The sequence below is a fragment of the Dipodomys merriami genome, unplaced genomic scaffold (assembly GCF_024711535.1).
Source record: "Dipodomys merriami isolate MVZ:Mamm:240054 unplaced genomic scaffold, mDipMer1.0.p SCAF_2, whole genome shotgun sequence".
NCBI classification, from domain to species: Eukaryota; Metazoa; Chordata; class Mammalia; order Rodentia; family Heteromyidae; genus Dipodomys; species Dipodomys merriami.
Genome location: NW_027203381.1, coordinates 40,739,230 through 40,764,987, shown reverse-complemented (window position 1 = coordinate 40,764,987; position 25,758 = coordinate 40,739,230). Strand labels below are relative to the sequence as shown.

The 25,758-nt window shown below is 43.0% G+C and overlaps 1 protein-coding gene, 1 non-coding gene and 1 pseudogene across 2 annotated transcripts; 2 read left to right on the top strand and 1 right to left on the bottom strand.

Annotated features, from left to right (window-relative positions):
- The first annotated feature begins 8,293 nt into the window (after positions 1-8,293).
- On the top strand, positions 8,294-8,373 carry Trnaa-ugc (transfer RNA alanine (anticodon UGC)). The gene has a single exon. It is a non-coding gene; the product is annotated as a tRNA-Ala (tRNA).
- A 1,078-nt stretch (positions 8,374-9,451) lies between these two features.
- On the top strand, positions 9,452-24,569 carry Snrpd1 (small nuclear ribonucleoprotein D1 polypeptide). The gene is made up of 4 exons (XM_070029456.1): positions 9,452-9,583; positions 15,541-15,617; positions 21,018-21,209; positions 24,383-24,569. Exons 1-4 carry the CDS (start codon positions 9,570-9,572, stop codon positions 24,457-24,459), a joined length of 360 nt encoding a protein of 119 aa, XP_069885557.1. The 5' UTR covers positions 9,452-9,569; the 3' UTR covers positions 24,460-24,569.
- LOC138832701 (small nucleolar RNA SNORA40) lies at positions 18,016-18,120 on the bottom strand (annotated as a pseudogene).
- Positions 24,570-25,758: the final 1,189 nt, after the last annotated feature.

The following is a 25,758-nucleotide window of genomic DNA, read 5'->3' as shown; positions in this document are numbered from 1 at the left end:
GACGCCTCGTCGGTCAGATGGGTGTTACCTGGGACCATCAAGGGTGCGCTTGCGCAGCGCTATTCCTCGACTCCTAAACCTCTCAGCTGACTCGCCCAGAAGAGGAAGATGGCCGCCACTCTCGCCGTGTGTCATGCAATTTTTTTCTTACCCCGGCCAGAGCGGCTGGGCGTCGGAGAACAGCGAGCCCGAGTGCACCATCAGCGCAGGCGCAATGGGAGGCCTCGCGTGCGCGTCTCCGCGGGTGGGCGCCGGGCGCGGCGGCGGCGCCCCCTAGCGGTGGTCGTTCTTCCCGTCTGCGGTCATCTGGAAGCAAACCACCCCGACCTCCAGGTGGAGTGGTTAAGTCTTGGAAACCCTGGCCACCGCTGCCTGTAAACTTCAAGTATGAACTTCAATCTGCGTTTTGTAGTCCGAGAGTATTTGCTACCTTGGGAACCGATATTAAAAAGGATGGCCGCGCCGAGTGCTGGTGGCTCACGCCTGTCATCCTAGCTACTCCGGAGGCTGAGATCTGAGGATCCGGGTTCAAAGCCAGCCCGGGCAGGAAAAGACCCAATTAACTACCAAAAAAGCCGGAAGTGGTACTGTGGCTCAAGTAGAGCATTGGCCTTGAGCACAAAAGCTCAGAGACAGCAACCAGACCCCAAGCTCATATTCCAATATCGGCACAAAAACAAACGAGAGGAGAAATTAGAATAGCCTACTAGATTTAGTCAAGGCGCACATTCAAAGCTTGGGCTCTTGAAAACCTCTGAAGATAGAACTCAGGGTTCTCTATGTAGGATTTGTGGCTCTTGTTTGAAACTTTTGTTGTTGTTGTTGTTCTCTTTGTTTACAAAGCTGTGGGGAAGGGTAAATCCATATTTGTGCCGTTCCGAATAGGAAGAGATGATTGTAAATGGGCTCTCCCCTTCCTGCCCTCCCCTTTTGATGCCAAGCCCAATCAAAAAATGACACTGTCAGCCGGGCGCTGGTGGCTCACGCCTGTAATCCTAGCTACTCAGGAGGCTGAGATCTGAGGATCGCGGTTCAAAGCCAGCCCGGGCAGGAAAGACCGTGAGACTCCTATCTCCAATAAAACCACCAGAAAACTGGAAGTGGCGCTGTAGCTCAAGTGGTAGAGCGCTCGCCTTGAGCTGAAGAGCTGAGGGACAGCGCCCAGGCCCAGAGTTCAAGCCCCACGACCGACAAAAAAAAAAAAAAAAAAAATGACACTGTCAAGCCTGATGTTTTTCTGACAGTTCATTTTTCACAAAACTTTAGTAAACTAGCTGGCAGTTTACCAAAGAGGTCTTCTGGATTAGGTATTACAAGTGAGAACCTTCTCCATGTTACTGTATATTGCATTACTTGGCAAACACCTGCCCTCTGCACGCACACTGACCCCCAGTCCCTATTATGTATTTTTTTTTATTAATTAAAAAAAAAGTAACTTGAAGCCAGCCAGTTGACTTAGGTTTAGTTACATAGTGAGATTTTGCCTGAAAAAATAGAAAAATAATTTAAGGCCTCCACCAAGTGGCTCATGTCTGCAATCAAAGCTACTCAGAAGAATGACATTGAGGTTCAAGGCCAGCCTAGACAGAAAAGCCTATTACAAAGCTGTGCATTAGTGGCTCAATTCTGTATTCCTAGGTACTCAGGAAGCTGAGATTTAAGGATCACAGTTCAAAGCCAGCCTGTGCAGGAAAATATCCAGAGACTCATCTCCAATTAATTACCCGAAAACTGAAGTAGAGCTGTGGCTCAAAGTGGTAGCCTTAAGTTAAAGAGCTCAGAAACAGTGCCCAAGCCCTGAGTTTGAAGCTAACCTGGACAAGAAAGTCCTTCAGACTCTTTTCTCCAATAAACCACTAAAAGATGAAAATGAATGTGTAGAGTCTTTTTTTTTTTTTTGGGTCCGGTCATGGGGCTTGAACTCTGGGCCTGGGCGTTGTCCCTCAGCTCTTCAGCTCAAGGTGAACGCTCTACCACTTGAGCTACAGCGCCACTTCCGGTTTTCTGGTGGTTTATTGGAGATAGGAGTCTCACGGTCTCTCCTGCCTGGGCTGGCTTTGAACCGCGATCCTCAGATCTCAGCCTTCCTAAGTAGCTAGGATTACAGGCGTAAGCCACCAGCGACCGGCTAGGAAAGTCTGTGAGACTCTTATCTCCAATAAACCACTAGAAAACCAGAAGTAGCGCTGTGGCTCAAGCTGTAGAACGTTTGCCTTGAGCTGAAGAGAGCAGGGACAGCGCCCAAGCTGTTCAAGCCCCATGACCAAAAGAAGAAAAACAGAAAAAGTGAACAGGATAATTTCATGCCAGACTGACCCTACTGCAAGTTGCAAATAAAGTTTTTCACAATGTTACTCTACCCTTGCTATTTCAAGACCAACAAGTTATTGTTACTGGAACTGGCAATACTACAGGGAGGAGGTATCCAAAAGGAAAGGGACCTTTTGTCCGGCACTTGGGTACTAGTCTCTTTACATTATCAAAAAGACTTTTAGGGGGGCTGGGAAGATGGCCCAGTGGTAGAGTGCTTGCCTTGCATGCATGAGGCCCTCGGTTCGATTCCTCAGCACCACATAATCAGAAAAAGCTCGAAGTGGGGCTGAGGCTCAGGCGGTAGAGCGCTGGTCTACAGCTGAAGAGCTGGGGGACAGCACCCAGGCCCAGAGTTCAGGCTCTACAACAAGCAAAAAAAAGAAGACTTTTAGGACACATTAGAGACCAAGAAAGTTTAATTAATAAAGCAAAGGAAAGGTAGATAGTACCCAACTAAGCATGAGTACAGATACATCTGCTAAAAGATGTGATGAGTGCTTTAAGTTCATGGATATTTCTGGGGGAAAAGTAAATTAAGGGGCTGGGAATGTGACTTGGTAATAGAATGTTTATCTAGAATGCGTGAAGCCATGGGTTTGATTCCTCAGTACCACATAAGCAGAAGAAAAAGCCAGAAGTGGCACTGTGGCTCAAGGGATAGAGTGCTAGCCTAGCCATGAGCAAAAGAAGCTCAGGGATAGTGCCCAGCCCTGAGTTCAAGCCCTAGAACCAACAACAACAACAAAAAAAAAACGTTGAGGGTTTCTCTCAAATTCACCTTAAGGTAAATTCTTCTCTTTGATGTGACTTTTGATATATTTTGTCATTCTTGTTTTGCTGTGTTTTATCAATTAGTTCTATAGACTATAAGGTTGACCCATTCATTCTGGTCATCATGGGATTAATGTTTGAATAGCCCTTTTTTTTTTTGGAGGGGTGGGAAGGTGGCTCAGTGGTAGAGTGTTTGCCTTGCATGCATGAGGCCCTGAGTTCGATTCCTCGGCACCACATAAGCAGAAAAAGATCAAGTGGTAGAGCGCTAGCCTTGAGCTGCAAAGCTAAGGGACAGCGCCCAGGCCCAGAGTTCAGGCCCCACGACCGACCAAAAAAAAAAACTCTGGGCCTGGGTGCTGTCCCTCTGCTCTTCAGCTCAAGGCTAGCGCTCTACCACTTCAGCCATAGTGTGCCACTTCCAGCATTTTTCTTTTTGCTTATGTGGTGCTGAGGAATCGAACCCAGGGCCTCAGGCATGCAAGGCAAGTGCTCTACCACTGAGCCACCTTCCCAGCCCTTGAGTATCCCTTTTAACAAAGAAAAGGTCCCATAAGATGCTCCCTTTCGGGAAAATATCCATCCTTGTTTATAAGTATTTTTCTTTGTAAGAATTTTTGTTGTTGTTGTTCCCAGGGGAGTCATTTTCCCAAGAATTTTTTTTTCTAGATAAGTGTTGTTCTTTATCCTTGCTCAATTCCCAGAGTACACTAGTTATTTTGGCAAGCAGACAGGGTCAAAAGGAAAGAACTATTCTTTTTTTCTTTATTTTTTTAAACTAAACATTGCAGCTTATTGTGAAGTGTAAGGTTTAAAAGAAAGAAAATAATGCCCATGTGCTTTTTTTTTTATTGTGAAATGCTGTACAGAGGGGTTACAATTACATGGGCAAGATAATGAGTACATTTCTTATCAAGCATTGTAGCCTCCTCCTTTGTTTCCCCTTCCCATCCCTTCCCATCCTCCCCCTGCCCAATGTGCTTTTAACCAAGCTATTCATTAATTCAATGCTTGACTGTGAATTCCTGCTTCTGTCTTCTATAACTCATTATTCCTGATCTATCCTATGAGAAAATAAGCTTCTTTCTTAAAAATTCAATCTAGAAAAAAACAAAAGTCAGGCCAGGCGCTGGTGGCTCACCCCTGTAGGAGGCTGAAATCAGAGGATCTTGGTGCAAAGCCAGCCCAGGCAGGAAAGTTCATGAAACTCTCATCTCCAATAAAGCATCAGAAAACTGGAAGTGGTGCTGTGACTCAAGTGGTAGAGCACTTGCCTTGAGCTGAAGAGCTGAGGGACAGTGCCCAGGCCCAGAGTTCAAGCCCCATGACAAGAACAACAACAAAAAAAAGTCAGGTGCATTTTTTCCTAGGTATTCTAGAGGCTGAGATCTGAGAATTGTTGTTGAGAGCCAGCCTGAGCAGACAAATCTGAGAGATCATTGTCTCTAATCAGCAAAAACCTAAAACAAGGTATGGATCAAGTGGTAAAGAGTCAGACATGAGCAAAAAAGCCTGAACAAGAGCATAAGGCCCTCAGTTCATGTCTAGGACCAGCAAAAAAGAAAACAAGCCAACAAAAAGACAAAGAAAGCTAGGCGCTGGTGGCTCACGCCTGTAATCCTAGCTACTCAGGAGGCTGAGATCTGAGGATCGAGGTTCAAAGCCAGCCCGGGGAGGAGAGACTGTGAGACTCCTATCTCCAATAAATCACCAGAAAACCGGAAGTGGTGCTGTAGCTCAAGTGGTAGAGTGCTTGCCTTGAGCTGAAGAGCTGAGGGACAGCGCCCAGGCCCAGAGTTCAAGCCCCACGACCGACAAAAAAAAAAAAAAAAGACAAAGAAAAACTTACAGCAGTTTTATATAAATGAGGTCCCAATAGCATTTCAATGGGCCATCTTTGAGACTAACAACATAAATAAAGCATTATGATGGCCCAACGTATTTGAGAGGATGAGTATCTCATTGCCTTTTCAGTCAGATTTTTTTTTTTTGCCAGTCCTAGGGCTTGAACCTAGGCACTGTTCCTGAGCTACTTTTGCTCAAGGCTAGCACTCTACCACTTGAGCCACAGTGCCATTTCTGGCCTTTTCTGTTTATGTGGTACTCAGGAATCAAATCCAGGGCTTCATGCATGCTAGTCAAACACTCTACCACTAAGTCACATTTCCAACCCTAGATATTTATTTATTTATTTATTTATTTATTTATTTATATCATGGCACTTGAACTCTGGGCTTGGGCACTGTCCCTGAGCTCTTCAGCTCAAGGCTAGTGTTCTACCACTTGAGCCACAGCGCCACTTCTGGTTTTCTGATGGTTAATTGGAGATAAGAGTCTCACAGGCTTTCCTGCCTAGGCTGGCTTTAAACATGACCCTCAGATCTCAGCCTTCTGAGTAACTAGGATTACAGGCGTGAGTGACCAGCACCCAGCTCCCAGTTTTGTTTTGTTTTTTAATGCATGTAGTTTAGCCAGATGCCTCGGGGCTCATGCCTGTAATCTTAGCTACTGAGGAGGTTGAGATTTCAGGATCTTGATTTGAAGCCAGCTGGGGCAGAAAAGTCCCCTTGAGACTCTTATCTTCAACTAACCACTCAAAACACTGAAGTGGAGCTGTGGCTCAATTGTTAGAGCATTAGCCTTGAGCACAAAGAGGCTCAAGGGCAATGCCCCGGCCCTGAGTTCAAGCCCACAACAACAAAAACAATAAAAATGCTTGTAGCTGAGCATCAGTGGCTCACACCTGTAATTCTAGCTAGTCAGGAGGCTGAGATCTGAAGTTTGAAAGTTTGAAGCCAGCCTGAGGCAAACAAAAAAAAAAAAGAGCTGGAAGTGGAGATGTAGCTCAAGTGGTAGAGCACCAGCCTTGAGCACAGAAGCTCAGGGACAGAGTTCAAACCCCAGTACTGGTTTAAAAAAAAGTAATTATTGCAAATAAGGGACTGATTTATTTCTCTCTTTTTTTCTTCTTCCTCTTCTTCATCCTTCTTTTTCTAGTAGCAGATTTGAGCTCCAGGCCTCATACCCACTTGGTTGCTTGCTCAGCTGGTACTGCTCTACTTGAGTCATAGCTGCAGCCCAGCTTTCTGCAGATGGACCTCTAGAGGGGTCTTGTAGCCTTTTCTGCCAGTTTTGAACTGATCATACAAGACCTTTGCCTCCTGAGTAGCTAGGATCACAGGCATGAGCCATCGGTGCCTGGCAAATAACTGAATTTTTTATTTTTATTTAAATCAAATAGCTATATAGCCAAGTAGCACTTTTATTTTTTTGGGTCCGGTCATGGGGCCTGAACTCTGGGCCTGGGCGCTGTCCCTCAGCTCTTCAGCTCAAGGCTAGCGCTCTACCACTTGAGCCACAGCACCACTTCCAGCTTTTTTCTTTTTGCTTATGTGGTGTTGAGGAATCGAACCCAGGGCCTCATGCATGCAAGGCAAGCGCTCTACCACTGAGCCACCTTCCCAGCCCTAGCACTTTTATTTTTTAACTTAGCTACTTATCAGTATCATCATGGGTTTCTGTTTATTTAAAATTTCTCTTGAGATTGAGCTCTGAGCCAAACTTTTCTGTCTTCACTTTACTCAATATCTCAGCAACATTTAATTCAAAATTTACCCTCATGAACCTTTCTTTCTTGGCTTCCAAGATGTCAAGTATACCTAATTTTCTTCCTGTCCCACTAGCTATTCTATTATGTTTTGTTTTTTTGTGGGTCCGGTAGTGAGGCCTGAACTCTGGGCCTGGGCGCTGTCTTTCAGCTCTTCAGCTCAAGGCTAGCGCTCTACCACTTGAGCCACAGCACCACTTCCGGCTTTTTTTTCTTATGTGGTGCTGAGGAATTGAACCCAGGGCCTCGAGCATGCAAGGCAAGTGCTCTACCACTGAACCACCTTCCCAGCCCCCCACTAGCTATTCTTAGCTCAATATTACGATAGTATTTTTGTTTGTTTTCGTGCCAGTACTGGAGCTTTAAACTCAGGACATTGTCCCTTACCTTTTTTGCTCAAGGCTGGTACTCTACCACCTGAGCCACAGCTCAACTTCTGGCTTTTTGGTGGTTAAATGGAGATGAGAGTCTGTCTACTGTTCAGGCTGGCTTTTAACTGTGATCCTTAGATCTCAGCCTCTTGAGTAGCTAGCATTACATGCATGAGCCACTGACAGCTAGTAGGTTTTAGTTTAAATTCTGTCCTTGCACAACCATGTTCATTGCTGCAGTATTCACAATAACTAAGTAATAGGAACAGCCCAGATGCCCTAGAATAGATGAGTAGATCCAAAAAATACGGTACTTATACACAATAGAATTTTACACAGTTATTAGAATAATATTATGTCATTTGCAGGGAAATGGATGGACCTAGAAAAAATCATTAATTGATATAAGCCAAGCTCAGAGACACAAATGGCACATGTTCTCTCATATTCGGAAGTTAGATCTAAAATACAGTGGGACATGATAAATTATACAATGCTCTAGGCATTTACACACATTGAGACCAAAGGAGGATATTCTGAGGAGACCAGCACAAAGACTCAATGCCTATGTGCCTCTGATCATCTAAAATAATATTTAAGGAAATCAACTCCAAGAAGTAGAAATGAGGTTTTTTCTTAATTTTGTTTTCCTTTTGTTGTATGTATTTGAGAGAGTAAGGGGGACACAGAAATGGAGGTGCAAAGAGTGAACAAATGCAGAAGTGGTACTCATTAAACAGTATGTTGAAAATTATACAACTTATAGGTGGGTGGGGAGAGGAAAAGACTGGGGGAGAACAAGGGAAAGAGTGACATTGTCCAGAAAGACAATGTAACTGTAACCCCTATGTACATCACTTTTATAAAACCCCAAAATGCTCTAAAACTGGTTCCCCTCCTGGTTCCAAGAAGGTTCTCAGCTCCTGGGCCTATTATTCCATTCACAACTAAAAGAGTATAGTATTCCATAAAAAGCCTGATTGGATTAGCTTTATACCCATGACAATAGTGGTCAAGTAATGGAATGTGATAATTTATAAAAAGGGTAGTCAGCATCACTAGGATCACATGGGTCACCACAAGAATATTAGGAACTTCAGAAAGGCTGAGGGGTAAATGTTGAGAAGGCAGTACTCAAATATTCATTGCAGCCTTGATACTGAAATTGTGGTCTATGGACTAGGGAAATTTCATTAATTGAATTTCTTGTTTAAAATGGGGGTACTCAGGGGCTGGGAAGTTGGCTCAGTGGTAGAGCGCTTGCCTTGCATGCTCGAGGCCCTGGGTTCGATTCCCAGCACCACATAAGCAAAAAGAAAAAAGCTGGAAGTGGTGCTGTGGCTCAAGTGGTAGAGCGCTAGCCTTGAGCTGAAGAGCTGAGGGACAGTGCCCAGGCCCAGAGTTCAGGCCCCACGACCGGACCCAAAATAAAATAAAATAAAATAAAATGGGGGTACTCAGGCCCCTCAACAACTGAGACAGAATTTTCATTTTGGTTTTTCTATATGAGCCATATGCACACTAATTTAAAAAAAATTTTTTTTAAAATTTTTTTGCCAGTCCTGTGGAACTGGGCACTGTCCCTGAATTCTTCAGCTCAAGGCGAACATTCTACCACTTGAGCCACAGCACCACTTCCGGTTTTTTGGTGGTCAATTGGAATAAACGTCTCAGGGACTTCCCTGCCCAGGCTGGCTTTGAACCGTGACCCTCAGATCTCAGCCTCCTGAGCTGCTTTTTTGCTCAAGGGCTAGCACTCTACCACTTGAGCCATAGGGCCACTTCTGGCTTTTTCTGTTTATGTGGTACAGAGGAATGGAACCCAGGGCAAGAACTGTACCACTAAGCCACATTCCCAGCCCAGGCCCACGAAAATGTAATAAGCTTGGCCTTACAACATACACGATTTCTGACGGGAGATAGCAAGTTTCGAGGAGATAGTCTACAAGAAGCAAGGAAGAAGAGCAGTAAGCTCAGAAGCACTCCAATATAGAGCAGATTCCCAAGCAAAGGACAGGCATGCCAGCTGGGAAGCAGACAGACAGTGATGCTGGTCGCCCGGAAGCCAGGACACAGCGGTGCTTTGAATGAATCGCTGAGTACCATGAAAGGTACCTTCCGTGAATGCTAAGGCTCCTGGAGTGGGAGCAGAATTAGAATACTCCTTGAGGTGTCTCTCAGACTCCCTCTGGCTCCCGAGGAAGTTGTAGCGGGGGGCAGTTGGGTGGAAAGCTGAGGGCGCCGGGCCTAGCGGGGTCCACCACCAGGTAGACCTCAGTGGTTACAAAGGTGGTCCTCCCGTCACTAGAGGCCGCTCTCCCGACCTCGCGGCCGGAAGCGAGCGCGGCCCAGCGCGGCTTGGGCGGAAACGCCGTCCGTCCGCCGGCGTCCGCGCGCTCTTTCCGTCCCTCGCCCGTGGAGTCGGTCCTTCCGGCCATTCATCTGGTCAGATTGTTAGGGTTTTTCTTCCTATATCATCGGACCGAAACGGCGACGGTGCGGCCAGGATGAAGCTCGTCAGGTAAACACGTTACTTACGCGGGCTGCAGGCCGCGAAGGGGGAGTTGGGGCCGGCGCGGGAAGCTGGGCCGCCCGGGGGATGAGAGGCGGGAAAGCCGCGTGCGTGCGGCCTGCTAACGGCCTCCCGCGCCCGCCGCTCTGGTGCCCATCTTGGAGACGCGGGGGCGGTTCCAGAGCGCGGGCTTCGGGGCTGGGACCTTCCGAATGTCTTCCCCGAAAGAGAAAACGGAAGCCCGACCGTGTCCCGAGGCCCGAAAGGGGCCGCGCCCGGCGCGCGAGCCCGCGGTGGGTTACTCACCGGCTCCCCCCCCACCCCGAGTCGCACCAGACGCTGCGGGCCTTCACCTGGGAATAACGCCACCTGTCCGTTGGATGCTTCAGATCAGAGGGGGACGACATTAACCTGTGATGAATAGATACGACAGTGTGTTGGAAAAACGGAAACAAGCAAATGCCTTGTTCGGGGTGACTGTCTAAAGAAGGCGATTCATTGTAGTCTTGTTGTGCCGTGCTGGGGATCAAACCCCGGGCCAGGGCTAGGTCAGGGCTCTGCCACGTTCCCAGAGACAGTTCACCTGTGCAAGTTCTTCATCTGTTCGTTGAATCACAGTTTGCAGGTTTATGCAATAGTAGTTTGGATTGAGTTTTTCTCGCTTAATCCCGTTTTCTGTCCTCAGTACCGTATAGAAACAAAGCATCTTTTGGGGGGGATTTATTTTGCCTTGTTACGAAACAGTCGGATTTTCAACAGGCTTTCTTCTGTGTCTCAGTTTATGGGAACTGTAAACTTCATCCTTTCTCTAAAAACCTGGGAGGTAGTAGCCTTGACTCCCGATCTTCCTAACAAATGGGAAATGGCCAGGTTGGTCAATTTTATCTGATATCACATTGTCCAGTTGTTTGGGTTTCTTTGTGTTCTAAATAGTGTGTATTTGTTGTTGAAAGGACACCATCTTTCTGAGTATTTAGTATGTAACTTATAGTAAGAAGAAAAGGGGAAACAAAGGAGGAGGCTACAATGCTTGATAAGAAATGTACTCATTGCCTTGCCCATGTAATTGAAACCCCTCTGTACTATATTTTCACAATTAAAAAAAAAAAGAAAAGATTTACACATTAAAAGATTCATCAGATAAATGTAGTAAATCTGTTTGGTTCTGTGGCTTAGAGGGGGTGAGAAACCCGGTCATCATGATTAAGATTTGGGCTCCTTTTGGGGGGAAGGGAGCTCAACTTATACCCCTCAGCCCCTACTTCACTGTGGTTGTGGTGATGAGAACTGAACTTGGAACCTTGTGCGTACTGGGTTTATTTTCCCTTTTCAGGAAAAATAATTAAACGGTGAAATGCAGTGTACAGTTCCCAACATTGAAAGCCTTACACACCACTGTAACTCAAACCTTCCTCAAAATCTATAGTATTGGGGTGACATGGGAGAGGTATATAACTCAGTGCTAGGTAGAATGCTCAAACTTGAGGATTTGATGCTCAGCACAACATATGAACAAGATACATACATGTCATTAAAAAGAAAAAACTCGAGTTTCCTCAAACTCTTTGCATTCAAACTCTAGTTACAGAGGCAACCAGGGATTACTGTGTCTGTACTAGAATTTCTCATTTGGAATTGTGAGGTTTGTACACTCTCTCTCTCTCTCTCTCTATATATATATATGTATATATATATAATTTCTTTTACTCAGCATGCTTTTGAGATTCAGCTATACCATGGAAGGCATCAGGAATTTATTCCCTAGTTTTGCTTTATCTATTTTTTTGCTTGCTAGTAGTCCTTTAGTTTAAACATTGTAGGCTTTTGTTTAAAACTACTTTCACCAACAATATATTAGAATACAGCTGTTCTACATTAGTAGCATTTGTTGTCAGTCTTTTTTTGGGGAGGGGGGTCCGGTCGTGGGGCCTGAACTCTGGGCCTGGGCGCTGTCCCTCAGCTCTTCAGCTCAAGGCTAGTGCTCTACCACTTGAGCCACAATGCCACTTCTGGCTTTTTTCGTTTTGCTTATGTGGTGCTGAGGAATCAAACCCAGGGCCTCAGGCATGCAAGGCAAGTGCTCTACTGCTGAGCCACCTTCCCAGCCCCCCCCCCCTTTTTTAAGACAAGCATCTGTTAAATTACTCACGCTGACCTTGAATTTATGATCTACCCGTTTCAGCTTCCACTGTGCTAGGGTTACAGGCACATATATGCCACCATAGTCAGAATTGTGCGTGTGTGTGTGTGTGCGCGCGAGCACCCGTGTGTGTTTGCCAATTCTGAGGCTTGACCTCCGCCTGGGTACTGTCCCAGAGTTTTTGTACTCAAAGGTTGACACTCTACTACCTAAACCACAGCTCCACTTCTGGCTTTTTGATGGTTAATTGGATATGAGTATCTCTTAGACTTTCCTGCTCAGGCTGGCTTTAAACTGATCCTCAGATCTTAGCCTCTTCAGCAGCTAGAATTATAAGCATGAGATACCAGGTCACCCTCCTGAGCTTGTGTGTCTTTTTATCATTGAGTTGTAGGTGTGAGTTCTTTGTATATCCTGATATTAATCTTGTTACATATTTTTTCTGCTGTTTGTGTATTTAATACTGTTAATGAGCCTGTTAATGAACACAAGCTTATTTGTAAGAAATCTTTATTTTCTAGCCTTTTCCTTTCTGGTTCTTCCCTTCTGTGTACTATTAAACCTTGTGTGCCCTTTCTCTGTACTATTAAACTTTGTGTGCCCTCAAACCATAAATATATACCCCTCTTCATTACCTTGGGACTAAACTTAGGGCCTGGAGCAAGTGTTGTACCACTGACTACATACCCAGCTCTTGTTTTTCTGAGACTAGGTTCTAGTATATAGTCCAGGCTGGTCTTGGACTCTGGATCTTTCCATCTTCATCTTCTAAATACTGAGATTAAACGTGTGTTGTCACACCTAGTTGTCTGTGTTATAAGCCTTCTAACTTTTTGTGTGTATATGTGTGGTTTAAAATTTAGCTTGCTAGGCTGTTAGTGTGCTATGTGAGCTGTGCTCTACACCCTTGTACAACCTCTTAACATTTATGTTTAGGAGTGAAATAATGAATTTTGGTAAATTGTGTGTTACAGATGTAAGTGTGTACCAGTAACTGAGGCTTGAACTCAGGGCAGAAGTTTGGGGGCTAGTATATTTGAAACCATGTAATTTCTCCTTTTGTCATGGTAATTCATACACTAAAAAATAGATTAGCTTAGCTTCCCTTTAGTTACGGAAACATTCAGCCAGTATTTATTTTTTTTTTTAAATTTTATTTTATTTTATTTGAGAACATACTGTACAGAGGGGCTACAATTACATGGGCAGGATAATGCATACATTTCTTACCAAGCATTGCAGCCTCCTCCTTTGTTTACCCTTCACCTCCCTTCCCCGCTTCCCCCCTCCCCCCACCCAATTATACCCCCCTCCCCCCCCACAGCGACATTGTAAAGCTGGTTTTGACATGACATTTTGTACTTCTCATTGTTGCAACAGGTCCACCTGAATCCTTAAACAACTTGTTTGTCCCCATCTCCTCCACATGTTATACTGACATCAAATATAGTGAAAGCGGGGGTTACACTGTGGGGGAGGGACATACAAAGCAACAAAGAAATAATCTTATAAATGCGTTAGAAACACATGCATGAAAGAAACGAAAACATTAAAATACATATTTAAGGGTTCAGCCAGTATTTAATGTCTATTTCAATCTAGACATTTAATTGTCCTGATACTTATTCGTAACAGTGTAGTGTAGTGGGGCATTAGAATAGGTAGTAGTACATACTACATTTAGTATGATAGACACTGTGGTAGAGTATACAAAGTAAATATGTTTCAATATCCATTGTAGATTCATTTTTAGGATTATTGTTTCCTTATGTATACTTGTGGTATGGTAATATGGGCCAGTGTTCTCATTAGAAAATACATGCCAGCTAGTCACCAGTTAATAGATGCTTGTTATCCCTTACTACTCAGGAGACTGAGATTTAAGGATGGTGGTTCAAAGCTAACCCTGGCAGGAAAGTCCATGAGACTCTTTGCCAGTTAACCACCAGAATAAACAGAAGTAGGTGGAGCTGTGGCTCAGGGAATAGAATGCTAGCCTTGAGTAGAAGAGCTTAGTAACAGCATCCAGGCCCTGAATTCCAGACCCAGGACCAGCACCAAAAACAAAACAAAACAAAAAAAAACACAAAACATGCCAGGACTACTAGGGAAGTAAACATCTGGAAATTACAGTTTAAGGCCAGCTTATGTGTAAAACTTTCATAACACTTTATCAACCTACCTATTCCAACTACCAGTGAAGCATGATGGTTGGGCTCAGTGATGCACAGGGAACCACAAATAGGAATGCTTTCCAGGCCAATTAAACATAAATCAATAGAACCTGCTTGGAACATAGCCAGCCTTGAGTTCAGCTCCTCAAAAAAAAGAACAAAAAACAAAACCCTGTGCTAAGAGCCAAATACTGGAGACTCAAGACTATAGTTGTACTTGGGAGTTGCTTAGAAGTCCAAGAACAGGAGAATCAGGATTCCAGACCAACCTAGGCAAAAATTCTGCAAGATGGCATCTACACAGGGTAAAGCTGGATGCAGTAGTGTATGTTGTAGGCATGTTCTTGTGATTCCAGTGAAGATGGGAAGCTTAGGCAGCTCATGGCTTAGGCACAAACCTGTGCCAGCCTAGGAAGCATTAGCCCTGATTTCAAACTATAGTGTGCACAGGAAAGATAATGTCTGCAACTTAACTTTCACATGATAGCAACAACATGTATGCTTTGAGGTAGAGGGGAAGAAATGACAATATTTAATAATTGTGAACGCTTTAACTTTTCTTCCTTTGCAGTATTTCATAAAACAACCATAAGGAAGAATAAATCTAGATGAAATGAGAAACAGGTTATTCATTTTACATTATTGAAACAGCTGGCTGTTTAACTGGGGAAAAGAATAAAGGCAAATTTGTACCTCACATCTTACAGAAATCAATTTTGAATGGATTGACAAATTTAGCTATTAAAAATGTAAAGAAAAGAAAAATCCTGGTATGAAGGTATGTGTCTATATTCCCAAACACTTGGAAAACTGAGGAAGAACATTTGAGTTTAGGATTTTGAGTCTGGGCAACATAGCAAAACAATTTCAAAAAAAGAAAAAATACATGTAGGACTAAAGAAACCACACACTTGAATGAATAATCACTGGTAGAAAATAAAAACTTAATTAGAGGTGTGACTATTATGAATGTGCAGTTCATAAAAGAAACTGAATACTATTCAAACTTGTCATCCTAGGTATTGGGGGAGGGAGGGTCCAGAGAATGCAGTTTGAAGCCAGCATGGGAAAAGAAGTATGTAAAATTTCATCTCACCAATGGCTGAGCATTGGTGTATGCATCTGTTTTCATCCAATTAGCAAAGAGAAGCACCAATAGGATTGTAGTCCAGGCAAAAATTTGGAAGATTATTAGTAACCAGTGTTGGTGAAGGCTTGTATAAATAAGTTTGTTGTAATAACAAAAAAAATTGAAAATTGTCCATCTACATCTATATTATAACATTTGTGGATAGTAGAGTATCCAGCTCTTGGAATATATATTGTTAGGAAATATCTCCAATGTGAACTGCTGAGGGAGAACTACATGTTACAGAAGTAATTAAAGTATAATGTAATATATATATAAATCTTATTATATAATTAAGATCTTAGTATATAATTAAGAGCGGTATAGAAGAGATTATTTCTACCTATCATTAAGTATGTGAATCCTATACTACCAATTTTAGTTCTTAATTTCTTTTTTGTGACCTAAAATGAGTCTAAGACCTTGAAAGTCTGAGATTAAGTTGTGTAATGGTTTAGAGATTCAGACTTCCAGATGACATCTTTATATATGCTAACATTCTGTTTGTTATCTTTTTAAATAGATTTTTGATGAAATTGAGTCATGAAACTGTAACCATTGAATTGAAGAATGGAACACAGGTCCATGGAACAATTACAGGTATGATTATACTGGTTTGTTTGTTTGTTTTGGTCGGCCGTGGGGCTTGAGCGCTGTCCCTCAGCTCTTCAGCTCAAGGCAAGCGCTCTACCGCTTGAGCCACAGCACCACTTCTGGTTTTCGAGTGGTTTATTGGAGATAAGAATCTCACGGGCTGAGGGGCTGGGAAGGTGGCTCAGTGGTAGAGTGCTAGCCTTGCATGCCTGAGGCCCTGGGTTTGATTCCTCAGCACCACATAAGCAAAAAGAAAAAAGCCGGAAGTGGCGCTGTGGCTCAAGTGGTAGAGCACTAACCTTGAGCTGAAGAGCTGAGGGACAGCGCCCAGGCCCAGAGTTCAGGCCCCACGACCGGACCCCCCAAAAAAAAAAAAAAATCTCATGGGCTGGCTTTGAACTGTGATCCTCAGATCTCATCCTCCTGAGTAGCTAGGATTACAGGTGTGAGCCACCAGTGCCTGACAGATAATACTGTTTTTGTTTTGTTTAGTACTACTAGGGATTGAACTCAACATTTTACTTCCTAGCAAATATCACTGTTGTTATTACAACAAACATCTTCTGTGAGGTTGAACTCTTTTTTTATAGGAGAATTTTGTTTTCATTTGGGGGTTTGTATAGGTGTTTCCCCCTTAATCTCTTCCATAAGTCTTTTCTGGTTATTTGCTGAAGTATAGATCCTCATTCTTTCTATCTGAATTATTTATGAATCATTTAATTGGTCTTAAGCCTTACCAGAATTCAGTAGTTACTATAACCACACAGAATTGGCCAGATTATTTCTTGCTTTTATTGTTTTTTTTTTTTTGGGTCCGGTTGTGGGGCCTGAACTCTGGGCTTGGGCGCTGTCCCTCAGCTCTTCAGCTCAAGGCTAGCACTCTACCACTTGAGCCACAGCGCCACTTCTGGCTTTTTTCATTTTGCTTATGTGGTGCTGAGGAATCAAACCCAGGGCCTCATGCATGCAAGGCAAGCGCTCTACCACTGAGCCATCTTCCCAGCCCCTCTTTCTTGCTTTTATACCTTTGCTTATATATATTCTTTGATTAGAATGTTGCTTTTTCCAAAAGTACATTTTATTGCAATTTTGTATTCCCTATTAGATTGTGAAGTTTTTGAGGACAAAGGACAAGGTTTCCATATGAAATTATACTGGGTGGGAAATGAAGGAGAAATTAGGAAACCATTACCTAAGGATATTGTCAGCATAACATTTTGGGAGTATTTTCTTTGCTTATAGTAGATAACGCCCCCCCAAAAAAAAAAATTGCAAAATTTCAAAAGAACCAAATGAGAGAAAATACTAGTTTACTATACGTTCCTATGTTCTAAAATAGAAAATTTATAAGTAATTTTTTTTTTTTTGTCGGTCGTGGGGCTTGAACTCTGGGCCTGGGCGCTGTCCCTCAGCTCTTCAGCTCAAAGCGAGCGCTCTACCACTTGAGCTACAGTGCCACTTCCGGTTTTCTGGTGGTTTATTGGAGATAGGAGTCTCACGGTCTCTCCTGCCCGGGCTGGCTTTGAACCGCGATCCTCAGATCTCAGCCTCCTGAGTAGCTAGGATTACAGGCGTGAGCCACCAGCGCCTGGCTATAAGTAATTTTTGACAGAACCAGTCTTGAGTACAGCAAGACAAATAGAGTTTAATAAATGGAAACTATTTTTGAATATATTAAAATTTTTCAATGCCAATTGTGAAAGGAAATCAGTACAAAATAAGGCTCACCATAACCATGTCTAGGAAGTGTTATTGCTGTCCCATTAAAATCTCTCTAGAAGCCAGGCACAGTGGCTCATGCCTATAATCATAGCTACTCAGGAGGTTGAGATCTGAGGATTGCAGTTCAAAGTCAGCCCAGGCAGGAAAGTCTGTGAGACTCTTATTTCCAATAAACTACTGAGAAAAGGCCCAAAGTGGCTCTGTGTCTCAAGTGGTTGAGCACTAGCTTTGAGCACAGAGAGATTCAGGGATAGAACTCAGGCTCTGAGCTCAAGACCAGCAAAAAAATCCCTCTCCAGAGAGGTACACTAAATCAATACTTATGGGATTTTAGGAATATGTGTAACACAAGTTTTGGGTTTTTTTGTTTTTTAGCTTTTGTTTTTTTTTGTTTTTGGGTCCGGTTGTGGGGCCTGAACTCTGGGTCTGGGCGCTGTCCCTCAGCTCTTCAGCTCAAGGCTAGCACTCTACCACTTGAGTCACAGCGCCACTTCCGGCTTTTTTTTCTTTTTTGCTTATGTGGTGCTGAGGAATCGAACCCAGGGCCTCAAGCATGCAAGGCAAGCGCTCTACCACTGAGCCACCTTCCCAGCCCTGTTTTTTAGCTTTTATATCAACTCTATTCTCAGAGTCAACCTGCATAAGTTAACAAACCTTCATTATTGCCAGCTATTGTAGGAATCATATTCATTCTTACGTGTACCAAAAACTCATAGTCAACAATGAATTCTGGGCTGCAAAAGAGGATTTATTGTTTGCACCTGTTTGTAAGGGTAATACAAGTTTTTATCAGACATACAATGGACACTTAAATGGAGAAGAGGCAAAATTATTTTTTAAAAAATACAGTTCTGGGCTAGGAAGGTGGCTCAGTGGTAGAGCACTTGCCTTGCGTGCATGAGGCCCTGGGTTTGATTCCTCAGCACCACATAAGCAAAAAGAAAAAAGCTGGAAGTAGCGCTGTGGCTCAAGTGGTAGAGTGCTAGCCTTGAGCTGAAGAGCTGAGGGACAGGGCCCAGGCTCAGAGTTCAGGCCCCACAACCGGACCCCCCCCAAAAAATAATAATACAGTTCTCTCCACTGACAATCACTGTAAGAAATCTTACGTATCTCCTGTGAACTAGCAAAACTGTGAACACTTACTCATTTAGTTATCACAGTGGCAATAGTCATAGTATTGTACGGTGAGGATTATATCAAAACAACCTAGTGAGGTTCATAGAATCTAAGAACTTTAGGCTCTTTTATTTCCTCATTACCTGCATATATCAGGATTATTCAAGAGATGGTGAAGATAGAATGTACAGAATACTTCCTTTGATTAGAAAAGAAGAGAGGTGGGCTGGGAAGGCAGCTCAGTGGTAGAGCGCTTGTCTTGCATGCCTGAGGCCCTGGGTTCGATTCCTCAGGACCACATAAGCAGAAATGGCCAGAAGTGGTGCTGTGGCTCACGTGGTAGAGCACTAGCCTTGAGCTGAAGGGACAGAGCCTAAGCCCAGAGTTCAGGCCCCATGACCACCACCCCCCCCCCCAAAAAAAAAAAAAAAAAAAAAAGGAAAAGAAGAAAGGTTTAGAAATACTGAACATTTTAGGAAGCTTGAGAAAGCTCATGCTTTCTGATCTTAACTTTTTTTGGAGGGTGAGGTGATGCCAAGTTTGAACTCAAGAGCCATTGTCTTGAGCCAAGCCCCTAGCTGTTCATTTTCATATAAGAGTATTGCTTTTGCCCTAGGCTTCCTGAGGACTTCCACCTCCCACCCCCACCCCACCTTCTGCTTCCTGGAAAGCAGAAATTACAGGCATGCTCCACTGTTCTCATCTTGTTTTATAGATTATGTTTTACCAGCTTGTTTTTTGGGGTGGGGGGGTTGGTCATGGGGCTTGAATCTGGACCTAGGTAACATCTGAACTCTTCAGCTCAAGGGGAACACTTTACCACTTGAGCCACAGAGCCACTTGCAGTTTTCTGGTGGTTAATTGGAGATAAGAGTCTCATGGACTTTCCTGCCAGGGCTGGCTTTGAACCATAATCCTCAGATCTCAGCCTCTTGAGTAGCTAGGATTATAGATGTGAGCCACCAGCGCCCGGCTTTCTTGCCAGCTTTTATCTTAATTGGCCCTGAAACAGAATCCTTCCATCTCCACCACTCACTTGGAACCATAGGTGGGTACTACTACATCTGGCCCTTGCACATGAACTTTTTTTTTTTTTTTTTGTCTGTGCCAGAATGGAATTAAACTCAAGGAGGGGTACTGTCCCTTAGCTATTTTGTTTTTTTAGTTTATTTATTTTAGTTTTTACTTGGAGATGAGAATCTCACACACAGACTTTCTTTCCCAGACTGGCTTCAAACCTTGATCCTCAGATTTCACCTCTTGAGTAGCTAGGATTAAAGGCATGAGCTTCTGGTGCCCAGCTATTAACTTTCAGAGGAAAAAAATTGAGTATGTCTTTAGTTACTCTTGTTTGTTAAAATATAACTTGGTAAAGGCTCCAAAAATCAGTTGCTTCTAAAATGCTGTATATTCATGAGGAAAAACCTTAGTTTGTATTTTGTAAAACCTCCTAAAAATAATGGCTTAGGGCTGGGAAGGTAGCTCTGTACTGATTCCTGAGTACCACATACACATACACAGAAAAAGCCAGAAGTGGCGCTGTGGCTCAAGTGATAGAGTACTAGTCTTGAGCAAAAGCAGCTCAGGGACAGTGCCCATGCCCAGAGTTTGAGACCCAGGACTGGCACCAAAAAAAAAAAAAGGTTTAATTAGGAAAAAGCAATTGTATAAGGGTTGGGGATGCAGCTCAGCAATGCAGCACCTCGTAGTATGTAAGAGGCCCTGGATTAACCTTTATTTTTTTTTTTTTTTTTTTTTTTTTTTTTTTTTGGGTCCGGTTGTGGGGCCTGAACTCTGGGCCTGGGCGCTGTCCCTCAGTTCTTCAGCTCAAGGCTAGCGCTCTACCACTTGAGCTACAGCACCACTTCCGGCTTTTTGCTTATATGGTGCTGAGGAATCGAACCCAGGGCCTCATGCATGCAAGGCAAGCACTCTACCACTGGGCCACCTTCCCAGCCCCTGGATTAACCTTTAAAAAGAAATGTTAAGCCATGCACACATGTATTTCATGGCAGTCATCCCAGCACTTAGGAGGCTATGGTGAGAGGATAGCAAGTTCAAGGCTGGCCTTGGCTTTGTAGCAATCCAGGCTAGCCTGAGCTACGTAGTGAAGACCCATCTGAAGAAAAAAACAATAAAGACAGGGACAGAAAGGAAAGAGATTTTAAGTCTCTTGGTAAGGAAAAATACTGCAGGGCCTGTAGGACTTCAGAAACAAAGATAAACATAGTTTGATGGAATGCAGTATGGTGAAGTTAGAGACTAGGGGAGAATTGTGGTATTGAAGCCATCCAAACTGGTAATGTGCATAAAGCATATGTGACAGGCAGATTTCTTCCAGGGCTTGCTTTATTTACTTCTGTAAACATGCTTAGCTGTGTAAAACTAGCACAGTTAGGAAAATTATGAAAGAGTGCTAATTATATTGATATTCCTATATCAGTATATATGCTAAACTCTGTTACTTGTTTTCTAGCAGAACCGACAGTACTCTTAGAGAATAGAGTGTCAAATGTGGTTTGATACTGTGATTACAGTTACGATAATAATTGCCCTTTTCCCTTTTAGGTGTAGATGTCAGCATGAATACACACCTTAAAGCCGTGAAAATGACCCTGAAGAACAGAGAACCTGTACAGCTGGAAACATTAAGTATTCGAGGAAATAATATTCGATATTTTATTCTACCGGACAGTTTACCTCTGGATACACTTCTTGTGGATGTTGAACCTAAGGTGAAATCTAAGAAAAGAGAAGCTGGTAAGTTTGGAGGATTTGAGTGGTTGTTTTGTTTTGTGTTGGGGCTTGAACTTAGGGTCTGGGTATTATCACTAAGTTTTTTGTGCTCAAGGCTAGTGCTCTATCACTTGAGCCACAGCTCCACTTCTGGCTTTTTGGTGGTTAACTGAAGATAAGAGTCACATGGACTTCCCTACCTGGGCTGGCTTTTTTTTTTTTTTTTTTTTTTTTGGTCGGCCGTGGGGCTTGAACTCTGGGCCTGGGCGCTGTCCCTCAGCTCTTCAGCTCAAGGCGAGCACTCTACCACTTGAGCTACAGCGCCACTTCTGGTTTTCTGGTGGTTTATTGGAGATAGGAGTCTCACGGTTGTCTCTCCTGCCCGGGCTGGCTTTGAACCGCGATCCTCAGATCTCAGCCTCCTGAGTAGCTAGGATTACAGGCGTGAGCCACCAGTGCCCGGCTTAACTCGTGGTTTTTTTTTTTTTTTTTTTTTTTTCCGGTCGTGAGGCCTGAACTCTGGGCCTGGGCGCTGTCCCTCAGCTCTTCAGCTCAAGGCTAGTGCTCTACCACTTGAGCCACAGCGCCACTTCCGGCTTTTTTCTTTTTTTGCTTATGTGGTACTGAAGAATTGAACCCAGGGCCTCAAGCATGCAAGGCAAGCGCTCTACCACTGAGCCACCTTCCCAGCCCCTTGGGCTGGCTTTTAACTGGATCCTCAGATGCCAGCTTCCCAAGTACTAGGATTACAGACATGAGCCATTGGTGCCTGGCTCATAAATGTTTCCTTCTGTAGCATACTTAAACCTTATCTGTTATTTAAAATACATTTTCCAAACCACATTTTATTTAAAATTGCTCATATTTTGTTTGCCATGAATACATATTTATTATAGCTCCTGTTATTCCTTATTAAGATTGATAATGTTCTTATTTATGTTCCCTCTCCTTTGGTATATGTCCTGGTCTCTCACCATTCCCACACTGGAAGATTGGGGATCAACTTTATTCCTTAATAAAAATGGTTTCACATCTAGTTCCTTCCCTTTCTTTTTTCTTTACTTTGCTCTGGGTACGAGGTAGGTCTTTTTGTTTTATATATTGTCTCTTAGAGCTAAGAAAACTGTAAAGCTTAACTTTGATATTCCCTCCTATCCCTTTTTTTTTTTTTTTTTTTTTTTGCTGGTTCTTGAACTAGGCACTGTCCCTGAGCCTCTGTGCTCAAGGCTATCACTTGAGCCACAGCACCACTTCTGGTTTTCTGGTGGTTAGTTGGAGATAAGAGTCTGACAGACTTGCCTGCCCAGGCTAGTGTCAAACTGTGATCCTCAGATCTCAGCCTCCTGAGTAGCTAGAATTACAGGCAAGAGTTACTGGTGCCTGGCTTAATTTCTTTGCATTTGTTTGGTCTGTTCTTTTTTTCCCCCCTGGAATTTATAATTGATCTTTCCCTCTGATTTTCTGATTTTTACCATTTTGTTCTTATTTTTCTCTAACTTTTTTTGTTCTGGTCTTATTTTGCCTGAGAACTGTTCTTTTTTCTTTCTCAAGTTTCAAGAGGTTATACAGGGTAGGAATTGTTCTTGACCAACCTTCCATTCTAACATAGTTATAAGCATCTTTGTTTGGGTCTATTTTTATTTTCTTTATTTTTATTTTTACTAGTACCAAGTTTGAACTCAAAGCCTCTTACGCATCTTTTGAGCCACACCTTACTCCTGATTGTTTTTTAATAGCTCCCTATGCTATTAGGGTGTAGGGTTTTTTTAGGGCATAGGGGGTTTTTTTGTTTGTTTTGCTTTTTTATTTTTGTTGGTCATGGGACTTGAACTCGGGGCCATCCATTTCCAAATGACCTGTAAAGAGCAAGGCTGCCTACAACTAGCTGAAAAAGCAGAGCAAATGAAAAATGTAGTCAAAAATACTAGTACTGTGAGACTAATAATAGCAAAAACAGTGCCGGACACCAGTGACTCATGCCTGTAATCATAGTTACTCAAGCTGAGATCTGAGGATCACCGTTAAAAGCCAGACCAGGCAAGGAAAGTCCATCATCAGACTCTTTTTTTTTTCTTCTTTTATTTTTTTGTCAGGCAGGGGGCTTGAACTCTGGACCTAGGAGCTGTCCCTGAGCTCTTAGCTCAAGGCAGTGCTTTACCACTTGAGCCACAGTGCCAGCCACAGTGCTACTTCTGGCTTTCTGGTGGTTAATCAGAGATAAGAGTCTCAGGGACCTTCCTGCCCAGCTGGCTTTGAGCCATCACCCTCAGATTTCAGCCTCCTGAGTAGCTAGGATTGCAGGCATGAACCACCAAGCGCCTTGCCATGAGATTCATACCAACAATTAACCATCAGAAAACCAGAGCTGAGTGACAGTGCCCAGACTCAAGAGTTCAAGCCCCATGACCGACCAAAATAAAATAAAATAAAATAAAAACAACCAAAAAAAGGCCCACCTAAACATTATTGAATTTGATTAACGTTCAGGTTTTATTCAATAAAACCGTTAATACATGATTCATGTTGTTCCTTTGATAAAGTATCTGTTATCTTGGGTGTGAGGTCCAAATCATATGTATTGCAGTTGTGGTAAATTTAAGATAAGGTGTAAAATAAAAATACTTATAAGGGCTGGGAAGGTGGTAGAGCTTGCCTTGCAGCATGAGGCGCTGGGTTCGATTCCTCAGCACCACATAAGCAGAAAAAGTCAGAAGTGGCACTGTGACTCAAGTGGTAGAGCCTTAGCCTTGAGCTGAAGAGCTGAGGGACAGCATGCAGGCCCAGAGTCCAGGCCTCACAACTGACCAAAAGAAAATTCTAAACCTATTTCTCAGCAAACTTAAGTGAACAAAGCATTGTAATTGTCTCCCTAGTTCTTGGTTTTTCATGATGGTGTATGGGGTATGCTCTGAGATCTAACACATTAGAGAGATGTTGAATTAAATTTTTGTTAGCTGCTAATTAAGAGTTATAAGGGTGTGGGAAGAAATGTGTTTACATCCTGTTTTTGGTGGCCAAGTAATATTAGTGCAGAAAAGAATTTAATTTGCTGTAAATCCCAGCCTGTAATCCAGTACTCAAGGGGTCTGAAGGATCTTGTGTAGCCAGCCTGGGCTACAAAGCTTAGCCACTTCCAAATAACAAGAAAGAAAGAAGAGAGTTTAATTTCTTTTTTTCTTCTTTTTCCCTTTTCTCAGTTGCAGGAAGAGGCCGAGGCCGAGGTAGAGGAAGAGGACGTGGCCGTGGCAGAGGAAGAGGGGGTCCTAGGCGATAATGTCTCTGAAGATTATTGTTGGAAAATGATCATTGATTTGGGATATTTTTTGTACAGGCTTTTGTTTGTCAGTTTTTAAAATAAACATGTGGGACTGAGTTGTCTATTGATATCAAGTTAAAGTTTTAGTAGTTCCTTATATTCATAAAATTATAACAAGGTAGAAGACAATATATAGAATATAGACCTTTTATTTCACATTTTTTCTTTTCTTTTTTGTCAGTCATGAGGCTTGAACTTGGCCTGGTCACTGTTCCTCAGTTCTTCAGCTCAGGGCTAGCTTTCTACCACTTGAGCCACAGCACCACTTCTGGCTATTTCTGCTTATGTGGTGCTGAGGAATTGAACCTAGGGCCTCATGCATGCCAGGCAAGCACTCTACCACTGAGCCACCTTCCCAGTTCTTTATTTAGTATATTTTCAATACACATTTTGTTGCTTCCATCTGATTCCATTGTGTGTAACCTACTTACTGATAAAATAAGTTCTGTTTATTTGGTAATAATTGATAGTTTTCTTTGAAATCATAAGTCGGTGATTTAATAGTCATTATTACTTTTTTCTGTTTTTTTTATAAGTTCTCATTAGAATAATTTTGTATACTTTCAAGTTGAAACCCTAGATAATGTCCACTAGATAATTATATGTGAGCTGTGTGGAAACCTCTTAATGTGGAATATAGCTATTAGTGGTTACTTTTTCAAGTATTTTTATAAAGAGTCCTTTTAGAGCAAAATGGGAAAAACCTGCTTTATGTGATAGCAAGCAATGCATTCTAATCATTAATGAGTGGTTTGTTATAATTGGTTAAAGTTAGAGGAAAGTATGTTTCATAGTATACAATTTCTTGTAAAGGTTGCTGCCTTTTCTTTTTTTTGCCAGTCCTGGAGCTTGAACTCAGGGCCTGGGCACTGTCCCTGAGCTGCTTTTTGCTCAAGGCTAGCACCCTACCACTTGAGTCACAGCACCCTTTCTGGCCTTTTCTGTTTATGTGGTGCTGAGGAATCCAACCCAGGGCCTCATGCATGCTAGGCAAGCACTCTGCCACTAAGCCACATTCCCAGTCCACTGCCATCTTTTTTTATATATGCTCCCAATCTCGGCCTCTCAAGAAGCTAGGATTACAGGCATGAGCCGCTGGCACCTGGTGACACTGGTATCATTACACACTGTGATCTCCCATCCTCCCCAAATAGATTCACCATAGAGAGATGCATCTGCATTGAAAATAGTGTATTTCAAATTATTACTGTATAACGACTGATTCTAAGTAATTTTAATAGCGCTTGCTTACTGACT

Excerpts from the sequence above, each read along its gene's own strand:
- Snrpd1 (XM_070029456.1), top strand. Across the intron at positions 15,618-21,017 it reads GGTCCATGGAACAATTACAG|GTGTAGATGTCAGCATGAAT; the intron begins GTATGATTATAC and ends TTTCCCTTTTAG. Across the intron at positions 21,210-24,382 it reads ATCTAAGAAAAGAGAAGCTG|TTGCAGGAAGAGGCCGAGGC; the intron begins GTAAGTTTGGAG and ends CCCTTTTCTCAG.